The sequence below is a fragment of the Ictidomys tridecemlineatus genome, chromosome 5 (genome assembly GCF_052094955.1).
Source record: "Ictidomys tridecemlineatus isolate mIctTri1 chromosome 5, mIctTri1.hap1, whole genome shotgun sequence".
Taxonomy (NCBI): Eukaryota; Metazoa; Chordata; class Mammalia; order Rodentia; family Sciuridae; genus Ictidomys; species Ictidomys tridecemlineatus.
In genome coordinates this window covers 114,927,592-114,951,646 of record NC_135481.1, presented here as the reverse complement: position 1 = coordinate 114,951,646, position 24,055 = coordinate 114,927,592, and the positions used below count along the sequence as shown (strand labels likewise).

Genomic DNA, 24,055 nt, shown 5'->3' with positions numbered 1-24,055 from the left:
TTCCCCCCTAGACCTTTTATAAATCACTATAATAGTGATTTAGATTATCACTTGGTTTACCTTTTTGTTCATGAATCACAGAAAATTCAACTCTAGCTAACCTGGGTAGGAAGGAAATTTTCTGGCACATGTAATTGAAAAGGCCATTGTTAGACTGGGCAGTTCACTGATACTACCAGGGACCCAGTTCTTTATTTTGTCTTCTGCAGTGTTGGCTTCATGACCCTTTTCTAGGGTGTAGGGTGATTTCTGCAGCAGATGGGACACTGTTATAATTTCTTAAACTATGTTCATAGGGAAAGAATGAATTTCTTCTCAACCATCAAATAAAAATCCTAAACTTTTTGTCAGTGGCTTACAATTACCCAGTTTCTCTGGCCAAGGAAGTGTCTTGTGCCTGTGGATTGGTCTGGATGAGAGCAGAAAAATAAGAAACTGGATCCTTGGTGACATTAGTGAGCTACTGCTTACCTGAGACAACACAGAGTCAGGGACTGTACCGGTGGAGGAAGTGCACAGTGGGCATGCGAGATGTAGCTCCAGGATCCACTGTAACTGTGCCTTTGGCTACATAAAGGAGTGAAGTATTTGTTCATATTACAAAACAGAATTTAAGAAGGGACTCGGTAATATCCTGTATGAGCAAGATAAGTATTACTAAGAGATTATCACCATTTGGCTTTTGTGGCAGTATCATTCACAATAGCTAAAATTGAAGCCACAACCTGCATTTGTCAACAAACGTGTACACACACGTACACAGGCATATTATTCAAAAAATGTAGAAAGAGGTTTATGCTGCAAGAATAACAACAGGACAGTATGTGCTTTACCCATTTGGCCTCGTTTGCTTTCTGCCTGTACTTATCTGTCTACATGTACGTTCTTTTTCTGAATCATTTGAGAACAAGTTCCATACATCATGGTCCTTTACCCCTAAATACTTGATATGGGTTTCCTAAGAATAAGGAACTACAGTGCAGTTATCAGCATCAGGAATTTTAACATTGCTGTTATCTACAAGATTTTAAATGGATTCAATAATGTCCTTAATGAATGAAAGAAAGGAATACCTCTGAGATCCCTGCACTTGAAGATTGATTGCAACATATTCACAGTAGCCAAGATATTGAAACAACCTAAGTGTCTGTCAGCAAATGAGTGGGAATACACACACACACACACGCGCGCGCGAATATTTATCCCTGAAAAAGAACAACATCCTGCCATTTATAATAAAACAGGTGAACATGGAGGACCGTATGCTAAGTAAACTAAGCCAGGCTCAGCAAGACAAATGCTGCATGGTCTCTCTTGAAATGGAGGATTTTAGTAGGCTTCTTAGAAGCAAAGAAGAGAATGATGGTTACTAGGGTGCTGGGGGGAAAGGATGGTATCAATCAGAAGATACAAAGTTTTAGTTTTGTAGAATGACTAAGTTCTAGAAATGTTAAGTACAAGGTGAGGACGACTGTAGTTAATAATACTGTATTCGTTTACACTAGAATTTGCTGAGAGAGTACTTTTAGGTATTCTTACCCCCAAAATGGTAACTATATGAAGAGATGGATGGGTTAATTAGCTTGATCATAAACAGTTAACTATATCAAAACACTCTTCCAACGTATCACACTCTTCATCTTTAAGCAGTTTCAACTGTAAGAAAGTTCTTTATGGCACTGTTCTCCTTCAGTGTGAGATCCCGTGTATTAGGTATTTCAGCAGTTAGTTATCATGCCTCTTAGAGCTTTCTTTCTCCCAATATTTTCTTAGTTTTTCTTTCTTTTTTGGCATTGACATTATTGAAGAATATAGTCTCTTTCCCCTTTAAAAAACAACATTACTCACACTGTTGACTATTTTTCTGGAGTTATATATCATTGTTATATGATGTCTATATGAGAAGAAAGGATATCGTAGAGACGAGGGGACACAGCTGGCTCCTGGATGCACCTGGTGTTTGGACCGGGGAGGGAATGGGAGAGTGGTCGGCACTGTGGCACCACCTTCTTTTCTGTTTCCTTTTATCTTCCCTCACCAAGCTTGGGCTCTTCTCTGACATGTCCCACCATGTCCTCCACAGACCTGGCTTAATGTTGTGGAGTAAAAAGTGAGGTATCAGGCATTAATGGGCACACAGCCCTGGATAGGGTGCAGCTGCAGTCGTGAAGGATAGAGAGGTATCAGAGGACGTGGTGGGGATGAGGGGGTGGAAGGTGGCACCTGCCTTAGTCTGGGACCTTCAGAGTGGCATGTTGGTCTCTGGGAGTTAGGTGAACTAGACTTCTGCATGGGGTTCTTAGCCTCTTTTGCTGAGAAAAGAGTTGAACTGCATGTCTTGAGGGCCTGAGGGGTTTAAAGAAGTAGATGCCAGGTGTGGGGCAGAAGCAGTGGCTGTTGGGGCTTTGGTTCAGCAGCTAGTGAGCAGATTACTTCTTGTAAGGAACATAGTTTTGTTGATCCGGGGAATATAGCTGCTTGTTAATGCCTCTTGAAGTGCTCTTACTGTGCCTGCACCTTCCTCTGAGAAAGATGGTGAGACCCCTGTGCTCTGCAGGCCCTGCCCTGTTGTGGTCTGCAGCTTGAGGTGTCCTAAGCCACATCCTTGAGATGGCACTTTTGTACTGGCTGGATGTTGAATTTATATATATATATATATATATATATATATATATATATATAGTTATAGTTGAACACGATACCTTTATTTTATTTTATTTTTTTAATATGGTGCTGAGAATTGAACCCAGGGCCTCACACATGCTAGGCAAGTGCTCTACCACTGAGCCACAGCCCCAGCCCCGGATGTTGAATTTTTGTCAATCAGAATTTGGTATTGTGCCTAGGCATGAAAGAAACTATACTTGAGGCTTCTTGTTGGATTAGGTACAACAACTTAATCACGTTTTTGTACCCTGGTTATAAATTTAACATGTTAGGAAGAATCACAGGTTTTGTTTGTCAGAGAAAGAAGATCTGGATTCTCCTTTCAGTTTCAGAGTGACAGTAATGAACCCTTAAGCAGGGTAAGGGAGGACATACCCATCTAAGGGGCAAGTCAGTCCTGCCTATTGATGAACTTTCTCACACAGATTTGAAACCCTAGCCTTCTGTTTAAAAAAAGACTCAATTTTTACTTTATCATTTTACATAATGAAATTTGTATAAAAACTATGAGATATGCAAGAGTGCTTAGGTAACTTGAAAAAATTTTCATTTCACAGAATGGCATTCTTTATTTTAATTTATCTGGGGTATATATAGTTTTAAAGATACATATCTAAGTCATCGGTCAGTTCTGTAGTGTGGTAGATTGTCAGTTGAGTGAACATCTGCATTCATGGCCTTTTGATAAAATGACATCATTGGGTGAGGTATTGTAATCTCTTTTGTGGTGTGGGCACAGTATTAAGTCCTTCCCTTATATTGTGTCGTTATCTTATCAATAACATCATAGAGATTTACTGATAATATATTTGTATATATTTACATTCGTTATATATACAAGTATCTTTAATAAGGCATTATGCTGTGCATATTTTCTTTTAAAGGTGTAGTATGTTCTATTTCAGTAATATAATAATCTTAATGGATTTAAGAATTAGAATACAGGTAGCTACACCATTATTCATTCAGCTAATTTTCAATGAATTGATTTTAAAGTTATTTCTCGTTCTAAGTAATAATGCAGCAACACCTGTTCAAGTACTTAAAACTGTGCAGAAGTCTGATTCATTCTTTTAGAAAAGTTTCTCAGTAGAGGTTTGCTGGGTCACATATAGAATGCTTGCTTGACTTTTAAAATGATCTTCTTAGATCAAGAGAAAACTAAAACAACTCTAGGAAGAGTTTGAAATGGCCCCTAGGAGTGATATTCTGATGTTTCTCTTGTTTCCATGCTTTCTTTTGTTTTAACCCTGCATGGTTGTGTAATGGTATTCTTTTTCCCTTTTGTAGTAAGCTGTGCTAGGACAAAAATGCAATGAAAGAAACACTGGATGAATGAAAAGCCCTGCTTTGCAACCCCTCAGCATGGCAGGCCTGCAGCTCATGACCCCTGCTTCCTCACCAATGGGTCCTTTCTTTGGACTGCCATGGCAACAAGAAGCAATTCATGATAACATTTATACGCCAAGAAAATATCAGGTACTAATGAAAACACTAATACTGGAGCATTTTTTCACTAAAATGGAATAAATTAGCATTTAGTTGACACAACTTATAAAACTCATTTACCCTTTCAAGCCTCCCTCTTCTGATTAATTTTCTCATTTGAAACACTTTTGTTCTTAATAGTCTTTTTCTTTTCTAACGTCTGCTGGGTAATTGATTTGTTCTATTTATGAAATTCCTTATCCCCACATCCCCCTGTAACCTCACTGTTCCTTAATGTCCATTTGGGCGTGTCTCTCCTAATGAGCTGGGCAGGAGCTGAGGTTGGTTTCCTAGTGTTCAGTTGTGCATGGGCAGAAGCACAGTTACTGTGAGTTTAGTCAGTTGTATTATTCTATTGAAGTAGTCTGTGCAAAAAAATAGTTCTTAAATTAAATGCCATTTCAGCATCTATTTATACAGCACAGTTATGTATTGCAGGCATTTTATTCCTCTGTTATTCTTGTGTAAAGGTGTAGACAGTTTATTTTGGGGAAAATACTAGAGGAAGATTTTAGAAAATACCGAACTTTCCTAATTTAAAAATCTAATTTTCTAAATATTGTCTTTAGGTTAGGAAATGTATAATCTTGTTTTCCACCGTATTTCTAGGTTGAACTGCTTGAAGCAGCTCTGGATCATAATACCATCGTCTGTTTGAACACTGGCTCAGGGAAGACATTTATTGCAGTACTACTCACTAAAGAGCTGTCCTATCAGATCAGGGGAGACTTCAACAGAAATGGAAAAAGGACCGTATTCTTGGTCAACTCTGGTAATAAAAATTTATTTTATCAAATGATGTGTAAGAGATTGGAAGAGAGTTTTATGTTTAAGCAGAGTATCTCTGTGGATGTTAAGTTAAGGTATTGAAGGTGAAGAGAGTGACAAATATGCTTGTTGAAGCTCTGCTAGCAGAAATATTTTCTTTATAGTATTTCTCTGATTTGTTTTATTATTGTATGTCTTTTGAATGAATTAGCTTTTGGAACATAATTTGTTATAGTCATTTTCATCCTTTATGTTTTAGCTTCACAAAATATGTTAAAAGATGCTTGGATATCTTTTTGATTTGTGATTTGGCTATGCCCAGTTATAGTAAGAAAGTTATATGCTCTTAGATACTCAGTATGAGTTTAAAATACTGGTTTTATATGTTTGAGATTATATATCAAAATTAAAAATATCAAGTATGCATCTAAGCTAATAGACTCCTGAAGGACCACTCCACTCCTCATCCTTGCTTTTGATGCTGTCAGCATAGCTCTGTTCTGAGTACACATGAGACTGTCTTATTTCTTGGTGAAAATGCCTGGTGTTGTTGAGGGCCGAAGGGGTGGATCTAAAGTGGTTGCCACTCCAGCCTGGATGGGAAAGTCTGAGGTTGGAGGGAATCTACCATAACGAAGCAAGGTGGTATAAGGGCCCCTGGAGTGAGTGGCAGAGGGCCACGTGAGGAGTCTTGCTAAGTGCCTGTTGGAGGGGATTTTGACACTGGATTATGAATTGGACTGTTTAAAAACTGGTGGCTAAGTGTGATGGATGACCATGAGTGTTTCTGTGACTGTCTTAATATTAGTAGACCAGAAAGCCAATGAAGCAAAGTTTCTTATACTTACATGGAGTGTTGTATTTGTACTCAGCAAACCAGGTTGCTCAACAAGTGTCAGCTGTCAGAACTCATTCCGATCTCAAGGTTGGGGAATACTCAAACCTAGAAGTAAATGCATCTTGGACAAAAGAGAGATGGAACCAAGAGTTTACTAAGCACCAGGTAAGACTTGTAGAGAAATTTCATTTTATAAATCCTACAAGTACTTGACTTGGTTTATATGATGACCTGTAGCCTTGATTGTCTGAATTAGGCTTGAAAATTTCACTTTCCTGCTTCTCAGCCTAGGGACCAGCCCTTTCATTGTAAGGCTCATCTGAAAAGAAACCAAGTTACTATTTTGTGTTGCTTTTAATATGTAGAAAAGAAACTGCTTTCCTTGACTTTTACTTACTTGAAACACACAAGTTTGAGTGACCTGTTTCTGATTTGCAGATAACCTGCTTTCAGAAGACTGCTCTTTAGTTAAATGTATTGACTGGAGACATTTTTTTGGTTGAGGGCTTTGGATCTTTGATGGATACTCCCTCTGAGGTCCATGCTTTGTCAAGTAGCCAGCCTATGCTGAGGGCCTTTTGTGTGTGACACTAGTGACATAGAGTGATTAAGAGATGCTTCCTAACTAACTTTAAACAGCCCATAGCATACTTTTATCTCACATAATGGACTAAAGCCTTATAAATAAAGCCCTATGGTCCACAGAACTGTAGACTATGAATGGACATTTGGACTTCCAGACAAACTTATCAGTTCTGTGGGGGGAAATTTAGAAGCCATGTGAAATGTTTCTATGATTTAACAAAATTGACAGATTTTATCAGTGAGGATATGGCTATGGGAACTTTAAAACACCTGAAGGTCTCTCTTATCAGGAGGTTTTTCTCATAATTTTTTGCCCTTGTTTTCCTGATTTACTTTTTAGTTCCAATGCATGGAATTCCATATATTTAGAATTTTTGTTCTAATTTTCAACTAAAAAATTTCTTATTCCTCACATATAATGCAATGGCTCTGTGATCTGATCTCATAAGTATATCCAAGCAGGTAAATGGCATATTGGTGTATTAATATCAATTTTATTTTAGGTTCTCATTATGACTTGCTATGTCGCCTTGAATGTTTTGAAAAATGGTTTCTTATCACTGTCGGACATTAACTTGTTGGTGTTTGATGAGTGTCATCTTGCCATTCTGGATCACCCCTATCGAGAAATTATGAAGGTAAGTTTTTAGACTTTTTATCAGTCCTCATAATTCCTGATAAAACTTGAGTATATGCAGCTTTACTTTTAGGTATAAAAGCTAATAATATTAGTTAACAATATGGAGAACTAGGTTCCAGTAAATGAATGACTGATTATTAATGTTTTTATAAATCTATAATGTTTTAAACATTATACTGCAAATGAATTACATATAATAATTTTGTAGCATATTGATATACTTTTTGAAAAAACAGATCTTTTAAACACACCACAGTAATTCTATAATTTTGCTGTTCTCGGTATATTGATGTTTCCACTGACAAATGGTTTTTTAGTATTTGTCAGTGATTTTTTTTTCTTTTTTGGTTTTTGGTTTTTATTTATTTATTATTTTTAAATTTTTTTCTCTTTCAATTTTTTTTTATTAATTGCTCAGGACAATACAATGATCTTGACATATCATACATTTGATTCAAATAGGGTTTGAATTCTCATTTTTCCACGTGTACAGATTGCAGGATCACATTGGTTATACATCCATGTGTATACATACAGCAATCCTAGTGTCAGTTGTATTCTGCTGCCCTCCCTATCCCCCCCCTCCTCCTCTCCCCTCCCATCACTATTCTCTATTACTCTACTGTGACACTTATCTCTCTCTCTCTTTTTTCTTTCCTTCCCCCTCACACCATCATATATGTATTTTGTGAACCCATAAGGGTCTCCTTCAGTGATTTTGATGTTTTCATATGACAATGTCTCTGGTCATGGCCTTGCAAAATGAAGTCTTTATTGTTAGTATCTTTTGTTATGTTAGCTCTGTGAAAATTGTCCATCATGTCCTCGAATTTTGGGACTAACTGCTTCCATTTTAAATGGGAAATGTGATCCAGAGGAATTAGAAGAAAAGATTCAGAAACTGGAGAAAATCCTTAAGAGTAATGCTGAAACTGCCACTGACCTGGTGGTCTTAGACAGGTAAGCACTTCTAATTGGCTTGGCTTTAGGACACTAGTTATGTCTAATAGTAAGCCCTTAGTATCCTTTGTAATGCCTGGTGGACAGCACCTGTATCTGCCAACAGGCAGCTGTTAAAAGTAGTGAGACTAAGCGTTCTTTGTAAGTACTTGCCAGTTCCAGAAACTCACCTTATTAGCCCAGAGAGCCACAGGTGGAGGCGCATCTGCCTTGAGAGAGGACATTGCATGAGCATCAGGCCTTCCCCGCCCTGGGGCCACTAAAGACTGGGCAGCAAAACAGGTTCTCCTCTGTTGCTGTGCTTTGTTGTTCTGACCTTGAGTCTCACAGGATACTTTGAAAGAACATTAATTTTTTGAGAGGATTGAGCAATATACTTTAAAATATTTGGAAATACCCTTTTGTTTTTAAAATGATTTGCAGATTTCTGAGAAAGATGTTGTTTCTGATTTGTAGGGTTGTCTCCTTGAGGAGGTTACTATTTTGAGTTTCAGTAATATACACACAGAAATGCACACACACAACCTAATGATGTGCTTAAATTGGTGGAAGAAAACATATATAAATTAGTAGGGAAATGGGTTTTTATGTAATTATAACTAATGCAGTTCATAAAGTTTTAAACAAGCCTAAGTAGATTACCAAGTGGTGATTTTGTTTTTTGGTACCGGTGACTGAACTGAGGGGCACTTTACCACTGAACCACATCACATCCCCAGACCTTTTTAAGAATTTTTTATTTTGAGACAGGGTCTCAATCAGTCACTTAGAGCCTCATTAATTTCCTGAGGCTGGCCTCAAACTTGCTATTCTCCTGCCTCAGCTTCCCAAGTCACTGGGATTATAGGTGTTTGCCATCGTGTCCAGCCCAACTGGTGATTTTTAGGGTAGTTATGATAAATAGAAAAAGACTGATTTCTCTGGTTATGGATTTGGGTCAGACATGGGTTTGATTTCTTGCTCCACTAATTGTAAGCTGTGCGATCTCAGGCTGGTCACTTCCCTGTAGTGTAAAATGGCACTGACAGTGGTTTCATGGGATTCTTCAATGATCACGTCAGTGCCATTTTACATTACACTCAATGTCACATTGTAGTGTGCCTGGCATTTAGTAGAGATTTGGGAATTTCTCTTTGTAGAGTAAGAGGGAAAGATAACAGTTTGGACTTGGGCTGACGTATCCAAATGCTAAATGAAATACAAACCTGTGGCCTTTAGGCTCTTCTGTTTTTGAGTTTCCTGAGTGTGAGCTGTAAAAGGCTGGGGCTGGGATTGTGGCTCATCGTCAGAGTGCTCCCCTAGCACGGGCGGGACCCGGGTTCGATCCTCAGCACCATATAAAAATAAAGGCATTGTGTTGTGTCCATCTACACCTAAAAAAAAAAAAATTAAAAAAAAAAAAGAAAAAGTGTGCTTTTCTCGGACCTGAATTTTTTTACTTGGCCTGGTGTAGTGGAAATTTTTGGGAGAAGGAGCCTATTAGAGCATTTAGGTAATAACTACTAAGTGATTCTAGGAGTTTGCAGCCATTTTTGAATGTTTGTGGCTTTTAATTTACCTATTTTTTCAAACCTTAGTTAAGTGTACATTCTGATTTTGGTTAAATGAAGAGTATAGTATTTAAATATGTCTTTACTATCTTTCTGAAGTGAAATAATTGTGTGTGCTGGTAGGATATCATGCCATTCATAGTTTATGAAAGGCAGGACAGAGCCAAAGAAATCAGAAATGAGTGAAAACTGGGGGCCAGGCGGGGGTTCCTTTATGAGGATACATTAAAAATTAAAATTGACTTTCGGAAATGTTAATTTCAGAAACTTCCCTCGTTGACTTATCCCCCCTTTTCTGTTTCAACTTCTGAAAAGGAATTGTTATGAGTTCATGAGTACTTTGAACATTTTTTGTTCCTTATTCTGGCTGATAACTAAGGGAACAAATGATGGAATCTAATCCCCAAAACAAAACCAGAAAAACTCGGGATGATAATGAAATCTATCCACAGAGTTCTTTGAACACCAGCCTTATGCCATTATTCCTTGTGACCTTAACAGGCCAACGTGGTACAGATAAAAGGCACTTCCTAGTGTCACTCTGAGGCTCTCCGTGAATCGGCCTCTGGCCCACGTGGAGATACAAACTGAAACTAGTTAGATGTGCGTGGGTCGTAATGTCCTACTGGTTTTTTAAAAATGAAGCAGAGGGTGTTTGGGGAAGAGTGTGGGGCCTGAATGAAAGAGTCTTTTAGAGGAAGGCCATCCTGAGTTTTGGTAGAAACACTGAATGCCTTCGAACTCTCATTTCCTTCATAATCCTGTGTGAGGATTAAAATGAAGGTTAGGCCAGGTTCTGGCATAAGGCTCACATTGTAGTAGATGCCTGGTTTGTATTCTCTTTTTCCCTCCTCTTCCCTTCCTTTGGAAAACGTATTATAAACAATGACCTACCAGTTTGCAAATAATGTTACACATTTTTTGTGGAGAAATTGAGTAATACAGAAAAATACTAAAATAGCTACCTATAGACTTATATCATTGCCAACATTTTAGAATATTTCTTAATATCTATACTCTTGTCCTTGTTTTAGAAAAAGTTTTTTTTTTTTTGATTGTGACATTGACAACCTGTTTCTGATTTTAAAGATATACTTCTCAGCCATGTGAGATTGTGGTAGATTGTGGACCATTTATTGACAGAAGTGGGCTTTATGAAAGACTGCTGATGGAATTAGAGGAAGCACTTAATTTTATCAATGACTGTAATATATCTGTACATTCAAAAGAAAGAGATTCTACTTTAATTTCTAAACAGGTAAGCAAATACAAAGTATAATGAAAAAACTTCTGTTTATAATATTGAAATGAAGATATGCTTCTTAGAAACAAGAGGCTGCTTTCTATATATTTTAGTTTAAAGTCTCATCTTATCTCCTTGGACATTTTTCATTGTACATGTCATGCTGAATTGAAGATTGAGTTTACCTGATAGTTATTTACTTATTTACTTACTTACTTACTTATTAACTTTCTGTGGTACTGAGGATTGAACCCAGGGCCTCACACATGCTGGGCAAGTGTTCTGCTGCTAAGCTACAATTCCCCAGGCTTTCTTACTTTATATGGAGACAGGTCTTTCAAAAAGACAGGTTCTTGCTGGGTTGTCCATGCTGGTCCCTAACTCCATCCTTCTGCCTTAACCTCCTGAGAAGCTGGGATTAAAGGCTTGTACCTCTGCATCTGGCCAGATATGTATATTTTTAAGCCTGATCCTCCCTGATTGAAGGGATGAGGTAGATTCCAAAGCATGGTTATTTAAGTGAAAGGAGTGAGCCCAATTTTTTTGTTTCGTTTTTGTTCAGGTGAGTTAGTTCCTGCTCTAACCCTTGAACATAGGAATTCTCCCACTGTTTCCTGGTGTCCGACTGGACATAAGCCTGTCATCCTGAGTACTGAGTAGTACAGCTTGAGAGAGAGAGCCTTTAGGGAGGTGCTCTTAATGAGCTCCACATGGGTGGTACTAATATCCCATTTCCTAGCTTGTTAGAAATGCAAGTTTTGCCCCCCTCCACCTGCTTAATCAGCCTAGATGTGGTCCCCAAAACCGAGTTTTGATTTTGACAAGCCCACCTAATGATCCTAATGCATTGAAGTTTGAGGACCACTGTCCTAAGAGTTGGCAGCCATTTTTGGATGTTGGTATTGTATTGAATATGGGTTGTACTTTCTCTCATGCTGACTTTTTCGTGGTGTTTGTTTGTTTGTTTGGTTGTTGTTTGTTTTTTGTTTTTTGGTACTGGAGATTCATCCCAGAGGTGCTCTATCACAAAGTTATACCCCAATCCTTTTTATTTTTTCTTAGGAGGCAGGGTCTCATTAAGTTGCCCAGTATGGCCTTGAACTTGTGATCCTCCTGCCTCAGCCTCCTGAGTAGCTAGAGTTCCAGGCATGTACCGCTGTGCTGATACTCAGATTTTCAAAAAATTTTTTGAATTCTTGCTAAGTCCAAGTTCAGTTCAGCATGTCTTGTGCTTGGTGTGTAGAACTAACAGTTCCTCCATGATAGCCTAGCTGTAAGGACTCTGAGCTGGAGTTGTGAGGCATGGCACTCTGGGCAGATTCCAAGATCAGACTCTAGATTTAGCTGGGATTTTAAAGATAAGGAACTCTGCAGTTGTGGTGGTATTTTCATTGAAATAATACCAGAGAACAGTTGTACAGTGAGTTTGGAACAGTTTCACCTTTACAACCAGAAGTACTGGGCTATCAGCAGGCCAAAATTCACCCATAATCTTACTCTGTTTAATATTCATTGTAATGGAATATTTATATAAGACCAAGGAATGGTGTACATAGATAAAATTCAAGGAAAATTGTTTTGCTACTTACTTCTTGAAGAGCAAAAGTTGCTGGTGGAAAAATTGCTTTACTACATAGTTCTGCATAATTTGGCAAGAAATAAATGACTCAATTGTAGTCCCAACTAATTTCACAGATCTAAAGTTAAATTTTTCTAGGTTTCATTAACTTGGTACAGTTGCATCTTCTCTCTTTATGTTATGCCTTGATGGTTTTATGCATAGATACATGAAGTAGCAGAAGCTAAGAAGACCATTGGTCTGTCCCCCCTGAGTTAAGGAGTTAACCTCAGTGTTTATATTGGTGTGATAAATTGATTTTGAAGGGCATTTGAGGATGATTTAAGTCCCAATTAAACTCAGGTAAAAAAGCTGCCATGATATATCGTCTAGCATTTTCTTTTCTTTTTTTTTTTTTTTGGTAGATTCTGTCAGACTGTCGTGCAGTATTGGTAGTTCTGGGACCCTGGTGTGCAGATAAAGTAGCTGGCATGATGGTGAGGGAACTTCAGAAGTACATCAAACATGAGCAAGAGGAGCTGCACAGGAAGTTCCTATTGTTTACAGACACTTTTCTGAGGAAAATCCATGCACTGTGTGAAGAGCACTTCTCACCTGCCTCGCTGGACCTGAGATTTGTGACTCCTAAAGTAATAAAACTGCTAGAAATCTTGCGCAAATATAAACCATATGAGCGGCAGCAGTTTGAAAGTGTCGAGTGGTACAACAACAGGAACCAGGACAATTATGTGTCTTGGAGTGATTCTGAGGATGAGGATGAGGATGAAGAAATTGAAGAAAAAGAGAAGCCAGAGACAAATTTTCCTTCTCCATTTACCAATATTTTATGTGGAATTATTTTTGTGGAAAGAAGATACACAGCAGTTGTCCTAAACAGGTAAACCTCTAGGTTAACCTTTGCTTCCAGGTAGAACAAAGCACCTTTTCGCCTTGTGAGGCCCCAGCTGAAATGGCTCCAGAGCCAGCCGAGTGGTGTCCAGGTGACCTTTGTCAACAAGTGGATCACTTGTCACACTGCTGGCATTGCAGAGGCCATATTTGTAAACACAGTTGTTGTCTTTTAAGGCCATTTGACATGACCAAGAGTTTTGTCTTCAAGGATGTTAATCTGTTCTGATTTAAAATAGGGAAATAGAAAGATTAAGTAATATTTCAGTAAAGTATTCCTTGTTTTGTATTTGATTGTTAGATTCAATTGAGATATTTATTCACCTTTAATTAAACATTAGCCATTGTGTTAAGCATTTCACATCAAGCTTTCTCCTTCAAGGGATTTTAGGATAAATTTTATCTGAGTTTTGTGGCTTTTTTAATGTGAATTTTTTCCTTAGTGTGATATGTTGAAATAGCTTTTTAGTCTTGTTCTTATTTCCTGGTGTACAGCTCTTTAAAATCCTTAGAATCTTCACGGTGATATGTAAGTCTCTTTGTATGCTAATGATGTGATTTATGGCTGCCAGCCCCTTAATAGCTTTAGGATGGGGCTGATCCCTGGAAAAACTGGCAAAATTAGAGGCTTGGGACTTTTACTCCTACTCCAACCTGCATGGAGGAGGAGGGACTGAACCTGAGTTGGTCACCAACAGCCAGTGATTTAGTCAGTTCATGCCTCTGTAATGAAGCCTCCATAAAAACACCAAGGGACAGGGTCTTGAGAGCGTCAGGATAGCTGGACACATGCAGACTCCTGGAGTAGCAAGCCTGGAGAGGGATGGAGGTCTGCCTCCTACCATAGGCTTCCTCCAGGGCATCTCCTCTCCTGTCAGAGTTCTTTGTACTAAACTGGTAAACCGGAGCCTTACTGACTTCTCTGGATCACTCTAGCACTAGAAGCCATCTGGGGTAAAACCACCAGGGGCTTTGGTTGGCATCTGAAGTTCTGGAGTAGGCTTAGGGGCTTTGCCTTACAACCTATAGGATCTGACCATACCCAGGTAGATAGTGTCAGGATTAAATTAGAGAGTATCCCCCTGGTGTCTGCTGCTGCAGAATTGCTTGCTTGAGAGGGGAAAGTCCCAACCCTTTTTGAGGTCACAGGAATCTTCTGGGTTGACTGCTGTGGTGTGGGAGCTGAGGCAAGACTGTTTATTCAGCGTGCTAAATAGTTATGAGTTGTGCTTTCAACGAGGCAGTGGAAAAGCTGAGAACTAGATTTGCAGTATGAATTGGATTGTCAACTATGGGTTAAAATCTTCTGAGTTAGAAGAGAATAATGTTTGGAAGGATTCTGAGAATATTAGCAAAGGAAACAGTGAACCTGCATTTTAGGTTATGGATTCCAACTCCTTCCCCTTCTTCAATAAAGGCTAGTTTTTCCTGAGTATAGAGCAGCCAAAGAACTATACTTAAATTTGTGCTAAATGGTCACCTAACATGTAACCCTTTTAGTTTGTGGATGGATAGTCTATTATTTTCGGCCAAAAAATGGTCCATATTTTGTACTTAAGACAATCAGCTTTTCTATGCAATCTATTAATTGGCTACAGTTGATCTCTTAAGAGCCTTTTCTGCAGGTGGTGATCTCTGAGGAAAAATTAAGCTTTGTTTCCTGAGGTAATTTGGGATTTTTTTTTTTTTAACTGCTTCTGAATGTTTGGGGGTTTTAAATTTTTTTGAGTAACGAGAAATTGGACTCGAGGGTAGTCATCTGGCAGTTTTCAGTCTGGTAATTTTTGTAGTCAATTGAGCCTGAACTTTCTGATGAATATGAAATAAAATAACTTTAGGTACTGAATTACCTTTAAATCAGAAGTTTAAGGTTGGAAAGGGACCTCGTTGACTATCTAATCCAGCCCACTTATTTTTATAAAAAAGAGAAAGTGCCCCAGGAGGAAAAGTGATTTGCTCTACATTAAATTGCTAGTTAGTGGCAGGACAATTCTAGAATCCTAATATCCCAACTCCTAGTTTCCATTTCTTTGTACAATCATCATGCCCCTGGGCCTCACAACACTGGAAACCAGTGCTTCCCAGTGGGAAGATGGCCAGGAGACCTGCACAGGACTGACTAGGGATTATTTCTTAGAATGGGAAAAAGGCATTTCTAGGGTCATTTTCTGGGGCTTGGAAAGAAGAATGATGCGAGTTTATTTTCCTTCTCCCATTTCTGTATAGTCCCCTACAACTGCCTTGTGTGGTGGGGGGTGGGGGCTTGATCTGAATGTTGTTTTCATGTAGAGCTGTGTCAGTTTTCATTGCAGGAATATTAGCCTGGAAAGGTTTATCCAGAATCAATCAGTTACTTCCTATTGACTTTAAGGATCAGATTAATTGTGATCAGCTTTCATAAAATGCGGCTGGAATTTAGTGTTATAGGATGAATCAAGAGCAGTCTGAGGTTGACTTTATGGGCAGCTAATTAAATATACAATAGAAGTCTTGTTTCAGTAAGCTTTTTAATAAGCTTAGAAAAACTTCCTGAAATCCAGATTCTTTCCTTCCATCAGTTTAATGGGAGGAAAACCCTCTTTCGGTGGCTAGTTTCATGGGAATGTAAGCTCTTTCCGTGCCCATCTAGTTTTCTGTTCTTCTGATGGGAGAGCTCGTTCTCAGCTGCTTTGGGTGTAGTGGAGGTATGTGCTCACCCCGTGTTTATGGCTTTCCTTTTAGCATATATAGAGTTCTATAAGTTACTTTTAAGTATGCTTAATTTTTTTTTTTTTACAGCACACCATGAGGAAGGAAGGTAGATAGGTGTTCTTAACCATTTTATAGATAGTTATGACCAAGACTCAGTTTGTGATCCTGCCAAAATTAACAGATATCAAGTAGTAGAAAATGGTTCCCGATTGGTCACCAAGTGTTGTTTTTTTCATCCTGTGATTTACTAGTATTATGAGATATCGGCATTGAACAAACCCAAGTAATTCACATCCTGTCTCTACCCCTCCACACTTTTTTCCTAATTTTTTTTTTAATTTTGTTTTGGAATAGTTTTAGATCTATGGAAAAGTTGGAAAGACGTTACACAGTGTTCTCATGTTCATCCCCAGACTTAGCTTCTCCCGTTGTCAACATGTCACCATTTGTTATAACAGAAAACTAACATGGCGCCTTGGTCCTTACTAAACATGAGGCTTTTTTCTACTCCCATTCTCTTTTTAGTCCCAGGTGTCATATGCATTATTGTCGCATCTCCCCAGTGTTCTCTGGTCTGTTTGCAGTTTCCCTGTCTTCCCTTGTTTTTCACAAGCGTGGCCAGTCTCGAGGAGTACCTCCAAGTGTTTCATAGAACATGTATTTTTTATCAGCGTTGACCCATGTTTATCTTAGACTTCAGGTTCTAATTCATACAGTTACTGGTTTTGCTGCACACACTAGTGCAGCTTTAGCCATCATGAGTTCATTGAGGGCTAGGGATATGGCTCAAGCGGTAGCGTGCTCGCCTGGCATGCGTGCGGCCCGGGTTCGATCCTCAGCACCACATACCAACAAAGATGTTGTGTCCCCGATAACTAAAAAATAAATATTAAAAATTCTCTCTCTCTCTCTCTCTCTCTCTCTCTCTCTCTCTCTCTCTCCTCTCTCACTCTCTCTTTAAAAAAAAAAAATGAGTTCATTGAGCTCCTGTGTCCCTTTAACATGCATTTATCCTTTTGTGTTTTTGAGTGTTTCCTTATTTGGTAATAAGATGCTTCATTACCCTTTTTACCTTACTAGGGGTTTATGGGTTACTTCATATGTGGGTGTGTTTGTTAAATATAAAAATGCAAAGTTCTTGTTTTTCCTGCCCATTTTGCCAAAAGGACTGTGACCCTTTTACTTCTGCCTGCCTTTCAGAGGTATATTTTATGAATTTTTTTTAATCTTTTATAGTACTAATACTTACCTTTTTTATTGGTTTGTTAATAAAAGATAGTGTATATAAAAAAGCTGTTATATCCCTGTCACATAGTGATTTTAGTTCTTAAGTTTTTTTATGGACACATTTGGGGAATGTAGCATCAGTATGATGTTCTGTGGCTGTCAATAAGAGGGATAGGTTTTTTGTATGGGTTTGTTTTTTGTTTTTCATAAGATCATAGAGAAATGTATTTGGTTTTCTCATACTAACAAGAAAATATAAGCAGTAAAGGATTCTCCTAGTGGTTTTATTTATGATGTACTTCAAGTACATGGTAGAAATTTCAGGTATTTTTGAAAAAAGTTTTTCTTTTATATTGTCTGTGCTGCATGTTTAGTCAAATCACATTTTAAAAGTAATCTACTAGTTTTTGTTTACATATTTTCTGCTTGGGTTCATACTGACTCCAGTCTAATGGGGGAAGGTTTTGTATGTGAATACAGCACGGTCTTCCCTCTACCCGGAGTTGCATCAAGAAGTCAAGAATAAACATGGAAAAAAAAAAAAGCAGTGTGATGGTAATTTTATGTCTACTAAATATAATAAAATAGGCGTTTTAATTTCAATGTTTTTTAAGTTTTCTTTTTTTGGTACTGGGGATTGAACCCAGAGGTGCTTAACCGCTGAGCCACATCCCCAGCCCTTTTTTATATTTTATTTAGAGACAGGGCCTCACTAAGTTGCTGAGGCTGGCTTTGAACTAGTGATCCTCCTGCCTCAGCCTCCTGAGATGGTGGGATTGCAGGCATGTGCTACCACACCTGGCAATTTTATTTTCTTAATCAGTGCATTTTTACAGAACTTTTCAAAAATATTAGTCTCTGGATTGGAGAATTTTTGAAAACCTGATTCTCCACTCTTTATAGTGTGAGAAGCATTGAGCACCAGAGAACAGTATAGTTTATCAAGCAGCATGTTTGTGGAACAATTCATATAAACTCAGTTGAAAAATCAAAACACTATTTTCTCTGACCCAGTCCAGGATAACAAGAAAATCAACTGACTCTTTTTTTTTTTTTTTTTTTTTTTTTTTTTAGTACTAGGGATTAACCCAGGGGTGCTCTACCTCTAAGCCCTATCCTCAACCCTTTATTTTTTGTTTTGAGACAGGGTCCTGCTAAGTTGCCTGGGCTGGCCTGGAACTTGCAGTCATCCTTTCTTAGCTTCCCAATTGCAGGGCTTAAGGGTGTGCACCACTATGCCCAGCACCACGAAGTCTCTAGGTAGTTTGTTAGTCTTTATAAAAACTCCCTGAGGACTGTGGACACTTGTTTCCCTTGTAGCCTGTGGCTTTATCTTGGGACATGGTTGGCCATCCCTTAAATTCATCCAGTAGAGAAATCATTTTCTTTTCTTAATGTTACAGCATAGGTGAGTGACATTTAATTATTGCTTCCAAGTTGTTTTTATTAATGTGGGTGTTGTCTTTTCTGTTCTCTGCAGTATTGACGTGGGTGTCATTAAGGGGAAATTCATTATGTTAGTGTTTCTATTTTTCAGATAATTGAAGTGTACCCAATTGAGAAATTTGGCCAGGTATATTCTTTGCCTAATTTAGAGTAACTTTAAATGCATTTTTAAAACCCCTACCATGTTCAAAATAATGCTTATTTATATAAAGTTAAATTTGGATCTACATGTTATTTCTAAGATGATTATTTCAGATTTTAGACTTTTGGGAATGCTATTTGTTTGCATGTAATTCTGTTCTCTGTTACTGGCATCATAGTTATAATAAAATAATTAAATGAAGGACCTTGGAATATAATAAAGAAGTCTCAGGTTCTGGACATTTTAAGTCCTTGGATTGTGGAGCAGACGCTTGAGCCACCTGGACATACAGTATTCTGCTGGTTGGGGGTAGAGGTCTTCTAGATGGCCACTCAGTTCTTCCCACTCTTTGATATTAACCTCTTTCACATATTTCAAAACAAAACAAAAAAGATCTGACTTAAAAATGCAATTTTCTATTAGGAATTTATACTATGTATGACTTCAGAGGATCCATGTGGAATCACTTACCTCAGGTGTGGAACCATTTATCTTGTGTGCTGAGTTTCTGAATGTGGGTATTTCCAAAATAGCTGTAATGGCAGCACTAACTGTTAACCTTTGGTGCCCATGTAATATGATCCTGTCCTGTAGCTCTTTCTATGTCTTAGCCAGAAGGCCAGCTCTAGGTTATTGGCATTCCAGGTTAATACAGAGGGCCAGGCAGGAAGGGGATCACAGCTCAGGGGTCTCTTTCAAGAAAGTAGGGTGGGAACTCCATGGCATTGCTGTACTAAAGGCCATTCCTCTGCTGTGCGGATGCCGGTCAGCTGTCTGGGGATCAGAAGGTGTTGGGATTGAGATGGCCAGGCATTTCTGTCCCAAGAGCTCTGCTCCTAGAGATGTAGAGTGTTGGGGAAGATGAAAAGAAGCAACTGTCGTTTTCTACATGTGGCTAGAATTCTTTTGCCACATGGAAAGGGGTCTGAGTCCTTCTGCTTGGTGTCAGGCTTGGCAGTCCTTGTTCTATGTGAGCACTGTCACAGAGGAAGGAGCATGGCGGCTGCCAAAGCCCGTCATGTAGCAAGTTTGTCTTTCCTCAGAAGTCTAGTTCTGAAACCAAAATGTGCAAGGAGCTGTGTCTCTCTCTAACTGCTCTGGGCCTACTCTGGACCAAGTTCCTGTTCTGTCATCTTCACCAATCAAAATTTGGAGGTAGTGCCCCTGTTTCATTTGTCAGCGGGAATCAGCCTCAGGCACGGCATTATAAGTACTTGGTCCACAGATGTGTGTGGCAGTGATTTCTGTTGAAGCAAGGTAGAAAGAAAAAAAAACAATACTGTTGTCTGGTATGTTGGCAAAAAATACTGAACATGTATTTCTAGTTTAAAGGAGACCTTAAAAACAAAAGCTTGAATGTTTTTCCCTCAGCAGTGTTTAACTTCCAAATGTGTATAATTTTCTTAGATTGATAAAGGAAGCTGGCAAACAGGATCCAGAGCTGGCTTATATCAGCAGCAACTTTATAACTGGACATGGCATTGGAAAGAATCAGCCTCGAAACAAACAGATGGAAGCAGAGTTCAGAAAACAGGAAGAGGTAACTTAAATCAAAATAGCTGTACGATAGCAATTTTCAGAACATAATACAGGCAAACTTTGCTGTAGCAACTCCTTTCTTCAGAGTTCTCTAGCAATTTCTTTTTCTCTGTAATAGAGGACACTTGTTTATTTATAGAACAGCTGTCCCCTCTGAGGTGCTCTATGGTGGTATATAGAATAGCCGTCTGGTAATTCAATTTAGTGTCTTCATTGTTGTCAACCAGTTCATTTTCCTTTATTGGATTGATGTCACAGCTGCATCTCACAGAAAGAATAAAGCCTGGATAACCCTTACTCCCCTTGGCTCCGTATAGCTAGGAAGCAGCACCTGAAATCTTTTCCTAGAAAATGTTTTCTTTTTTTAAATATTTATTTTTTAGTTGTAGGTAGACACAATTTTTTATATTTCTGTGTGGTGCTGAGGATCGAACCCACTGCCTCACGCATGCTAGGCAAGCTTTCTACCTTTGAACTACAACCCCAGCCTCTCCCCCTTTTTTTTTTCCATTTGGAGTCCTGCCTTGGTTGAATACTTTGAAAAATAATACTATATTTTGTAGATTTTAGTTTAAAATTTGTTGTGCTTTTAAAGGTTGAATATAGAAGACAGCTTTTTAAAGATTCTGAAAGTTAATACAATATTCAGGCTTATAAGAAAAACCTTGTATTTAAAGTTCTTATTTAAGTTAAACTTAGCAGACTAACTGTTGTTAAAGGCATTTTATCACAGCTTTTTGATAGTATTCAGGGCTCAGGGAGTCCAGAACGAGACAAATAGATGTGACTGTCTCAAAACCAACTACGTTGTTATTTCACTTACCCTAGACTGGGGAGTGATAAGATTTTAAATCTCACATGAGAAAGCTTTCATTTTGTTTTAATCCTGACTTTTTAAATGGGAAATTTCGAAACGTGCTAGAAGGTAAGCAATGCTCTGCTTGTAACTTTTAATTTTAAGTGGATTAGCGATTTCAGTGATGCAGTTTTGATATTGGAGGTAGTGCCCCCGTTTCATTTGTCACACAGTGGGATGTTAGCAGTGGTCTCACAGACATGAAGTGTCAGCATGCAGAATCAGAATAGCTAGAGGACTCTAGAAGTGGTTTCATTTGGTCACTTAGTTTGTTAGACCTACTTGTCAATAAAGAAGACAGCCCTTTCAACTTGAAGACTTGCTTGCTATGATTTGTGACATGGGTACTTCTCAAAAGTAGAAAGGCATTTTGATTTTCCAGTCATTTTCAGTTGAAAACTCCTGTCATTAAAGTTTCTGTGTCTATGTAGCCATGCATATGGGTTTCTGTGATGCTCTTATCTTACTTAGGTGCCCAGCGTGTATGTCAGACATGGACATTATTAATTATTGTTATTATATTGTTTTCTTGAGAAAATTTCTTAGAATTGCTTTTCTTGGTGGATTTTTTTCAGGTACTTAGGAAATTTCGAGCACATGAGACAAACCTGCTTATTGCAACGAGTATTGTAGAAGAGGGTGTTGATATTCCAAAATGCAACTTGGTGGTTCGTTTTGATTTGCCCACAGAGTATCGATCCTATGTTCAATCTAAAGGAAGAGCAAGGGCACCGATCTCTAATTACATTATGTTAGCAGATACAGACAAAAGAAAAAGTTTTGAAGAAGACCTGAAAACCTACAAAGCAATTGAAAAGGTAAGGTCAAAAAGTTAATGTGGTGTCTTCTAGATAAAAATGACTTATCCACAAAGAATAGTGTGATCAAGGGGTTGCAATGCATATATTACAAGAAATTTTAGAATATCTATTACAAAGACCCATTAGTATTTTGTGATGTGTTTGGAAGTTCACAATAAAATACCAGTGAAAAGTATTATACAGATTTAATGCAATTCCTATTAAAATCCCAATGACGTTCTTCATAGAAATAGAAAAGGCAGTCGTAAAATTTATTTGGAAAAATAAGAGACCCAAAATAGCTAAAGCAATCTCCTTAGCAAAAAAAAGTAAATCAGGAGGCATCACAATACCAGATCTTAAGCTGTACTACAGAGCTATAGTAACAAAAACATCATGGTATTGGCACCAAAATAGACTTGTAGACCAGTGATACAGAATAGAGCACACAGAGACAAACCTACATAAATACGGTTATGTCATACTAGACAAAGGTGCCAAAAACATGCACTGGAGAAAAGATAGCCTATTCAACAAATGGTGCTGGCAAAACTGGAAACCCATATGTAGCAAAATGAAATTAAACCTCTATCTCTCACCCTGCACTAAAATAAACTCAAAGTGGATCAAAGACTTAGGCACTAGAACAGAGACCTTGTGCCTAATAGAAGAAAAAGTAGGCCCAGATCTTCACCATGTTAGCCTAGGATCTGACTTCCTAACAAGACTTCAGAAGTGCAAAAAGTAAAATCAAGAATCAATAAATGGGATGCATTCAAATTAAAAAGCTTTTTTTCAGCAAAGGAAACAAACAATAACGTGAGGAGAGAGCTTACAGATTGGGAGAAAATCTTTACCATATGCACCGCTGATAAAACATTAATCTCTGGGCTAGATAAAGAACTCAAAAAACTTAAAACCAAATAACCCAGTCAGTAAATGAGCTAAGGAACTGAACAGACACTTCATAGAAGATGAAATACAGTTGATCAACAAATACATGAAAAAGTGTTCAACATCTCTAGCAATTAGAGAAATGCAAATCAAAACTATACTAAGATTTCATCTCACTCCTGTCAGAATGGCAGTCATCAAGAATACAGACAATGATAAATGTTGGCAAAGATGTGGGGAAAATGGTATACTCATACACTGCTGGTGGGACTGCAGATTGGTACAACCACTATGGAAAGCAGTATGGAGATTCTTTAGAAAACTTGGAATGGAACCATCATTTGATCCAGCTATCCCACTCCTCACTTTACACCCAAAGGACTTAAAATGCAGCCATGTCAATGTTTATAGCAGCTCAATTCACAATAGCTAACCCATGGAACCAACCTAGGTGTCCTTCAATAGATGAATGGATAGAGAAAATGTGTGTGTGTGTGTGTGTGTGTGTGTGTGTATGTGTATGTATCTATCCAATGGAATATTACTCCGCTTTGAAGAAGAATGAAATTATGGCATTTGCCAGTAAATAAATGGAGTTGGAGAATATCATGCTAAATGAAATAAGCCAGTCCCCAAAAACTAAAGGCTGAATGTTTTCTCTAATATGTGGGTGCTAATTCACAATAAGGCTGGGGGCACTAGAGAGAATAGTGTTACCTTAGATTAAGGAGCCGGAAGAAAAAAAAAATACCAATGAAAATGTTCATAGGGATCATTGAGGAAGGTTGTGGGAAGGGTACAAGGTAGTTACTGTTTGTAAGTTGTGGAGGGAGGTGAGGAATGCATATGCATTTGTGCAACACTGGTGGTCATGTGTGAGTGAGACCTGATACTGTGTGGCATGTGTCTCCTTATGATTAGAGCTGGGATGGATTCTGCACGAGAGTTCTCTTTAGCAGGTGACTTAAAGAGTTTTGAAATATGTTTAGGAGAGATGGATATGTCCCGTTAACAGAGCTTTGTGGGTATTGAGGAAGACAACTCGCATACATCAGAGAAGACATTTGTTCTTATCTCAGTTCTGTTTTTGAATGTCAGATTTTGAGAAACAAATGTTCCAAGTCTGTTGATACTGGTGAGGCTGATGTTGATCCTGTTGTGGATGACGACGACGTTTTCCCACCGTATGTGTTGAGGCCTGATGATGGGGGTCCCCGGGTAACAATCAACACAGCCATTGGACACATCAATAGG

At 38.3% G+C, this 24,055-nt stretch overlaps 1 protein-coding gene across 10 annotated transcripts in view; it reads left to right on the top strand.

Moving 5' to 3' along the window:
- The window catches only part of Dicer1 (dicer 1, ribonuclease III), a 71,365-nt gene that overhangs the window by 20,372 nt on the left and 26,938 nt on the right, over positions 1 to 24,055 (top strand). For 6 of the 10 annotated variants that reach the window (XM_078050794.1, XM_078050795.1, XM_078050793.1 and 3 more), the window contains 10 exons: positions 3,958 to 4,146; positions 4,765 to 4,927; positions 5,796 to 5,926; positions 6,850 to 6,984; positions 7,786 to 7,946; positions 10,586 to 10,754; positions 12,723 to 13,195; positions 20,120 to 20,252; positions 21,683 to 21,925; positions 23,900 to 24,054. In XM_078050794.1, the coding sequence (XP_077906920.1) occupies positions 4,003 to 4,146; positions 4,765 to 4,927; positions 5,796 to 5,926; positions 6,850 to 6,984; positions 7,786 to 7,946; positions 10,586 to 10,754; positions 12,723 to 13,195; positions 20,120 to 20,252; positions 21,683 to 21,925; positions 23,900 to 24,054 (1,907 nt within the window). In that variant the 5' untranslated portion in view covers positions 3,958 to 4,002. Of the gene's footprint in view, positions 1 to 3,957; positions 4,147 to 4,764; positions 4,928 to 5,795; positions 5,927 to 6,849; positions 6,985 to 7,785; positions 7,947 to 10,585; positions 10,755 to 12,722; positions 13,200 to 20,119; positions 20,253 to 21,682; positions 21,926 to 23,899; position 24,055 lie in introns of those variants that run through there. The other 4 variants (XM_078050790.1, XM_078050799.1, XM_078050796.1 and 1 more) reach the window with 3 other exon arrangements.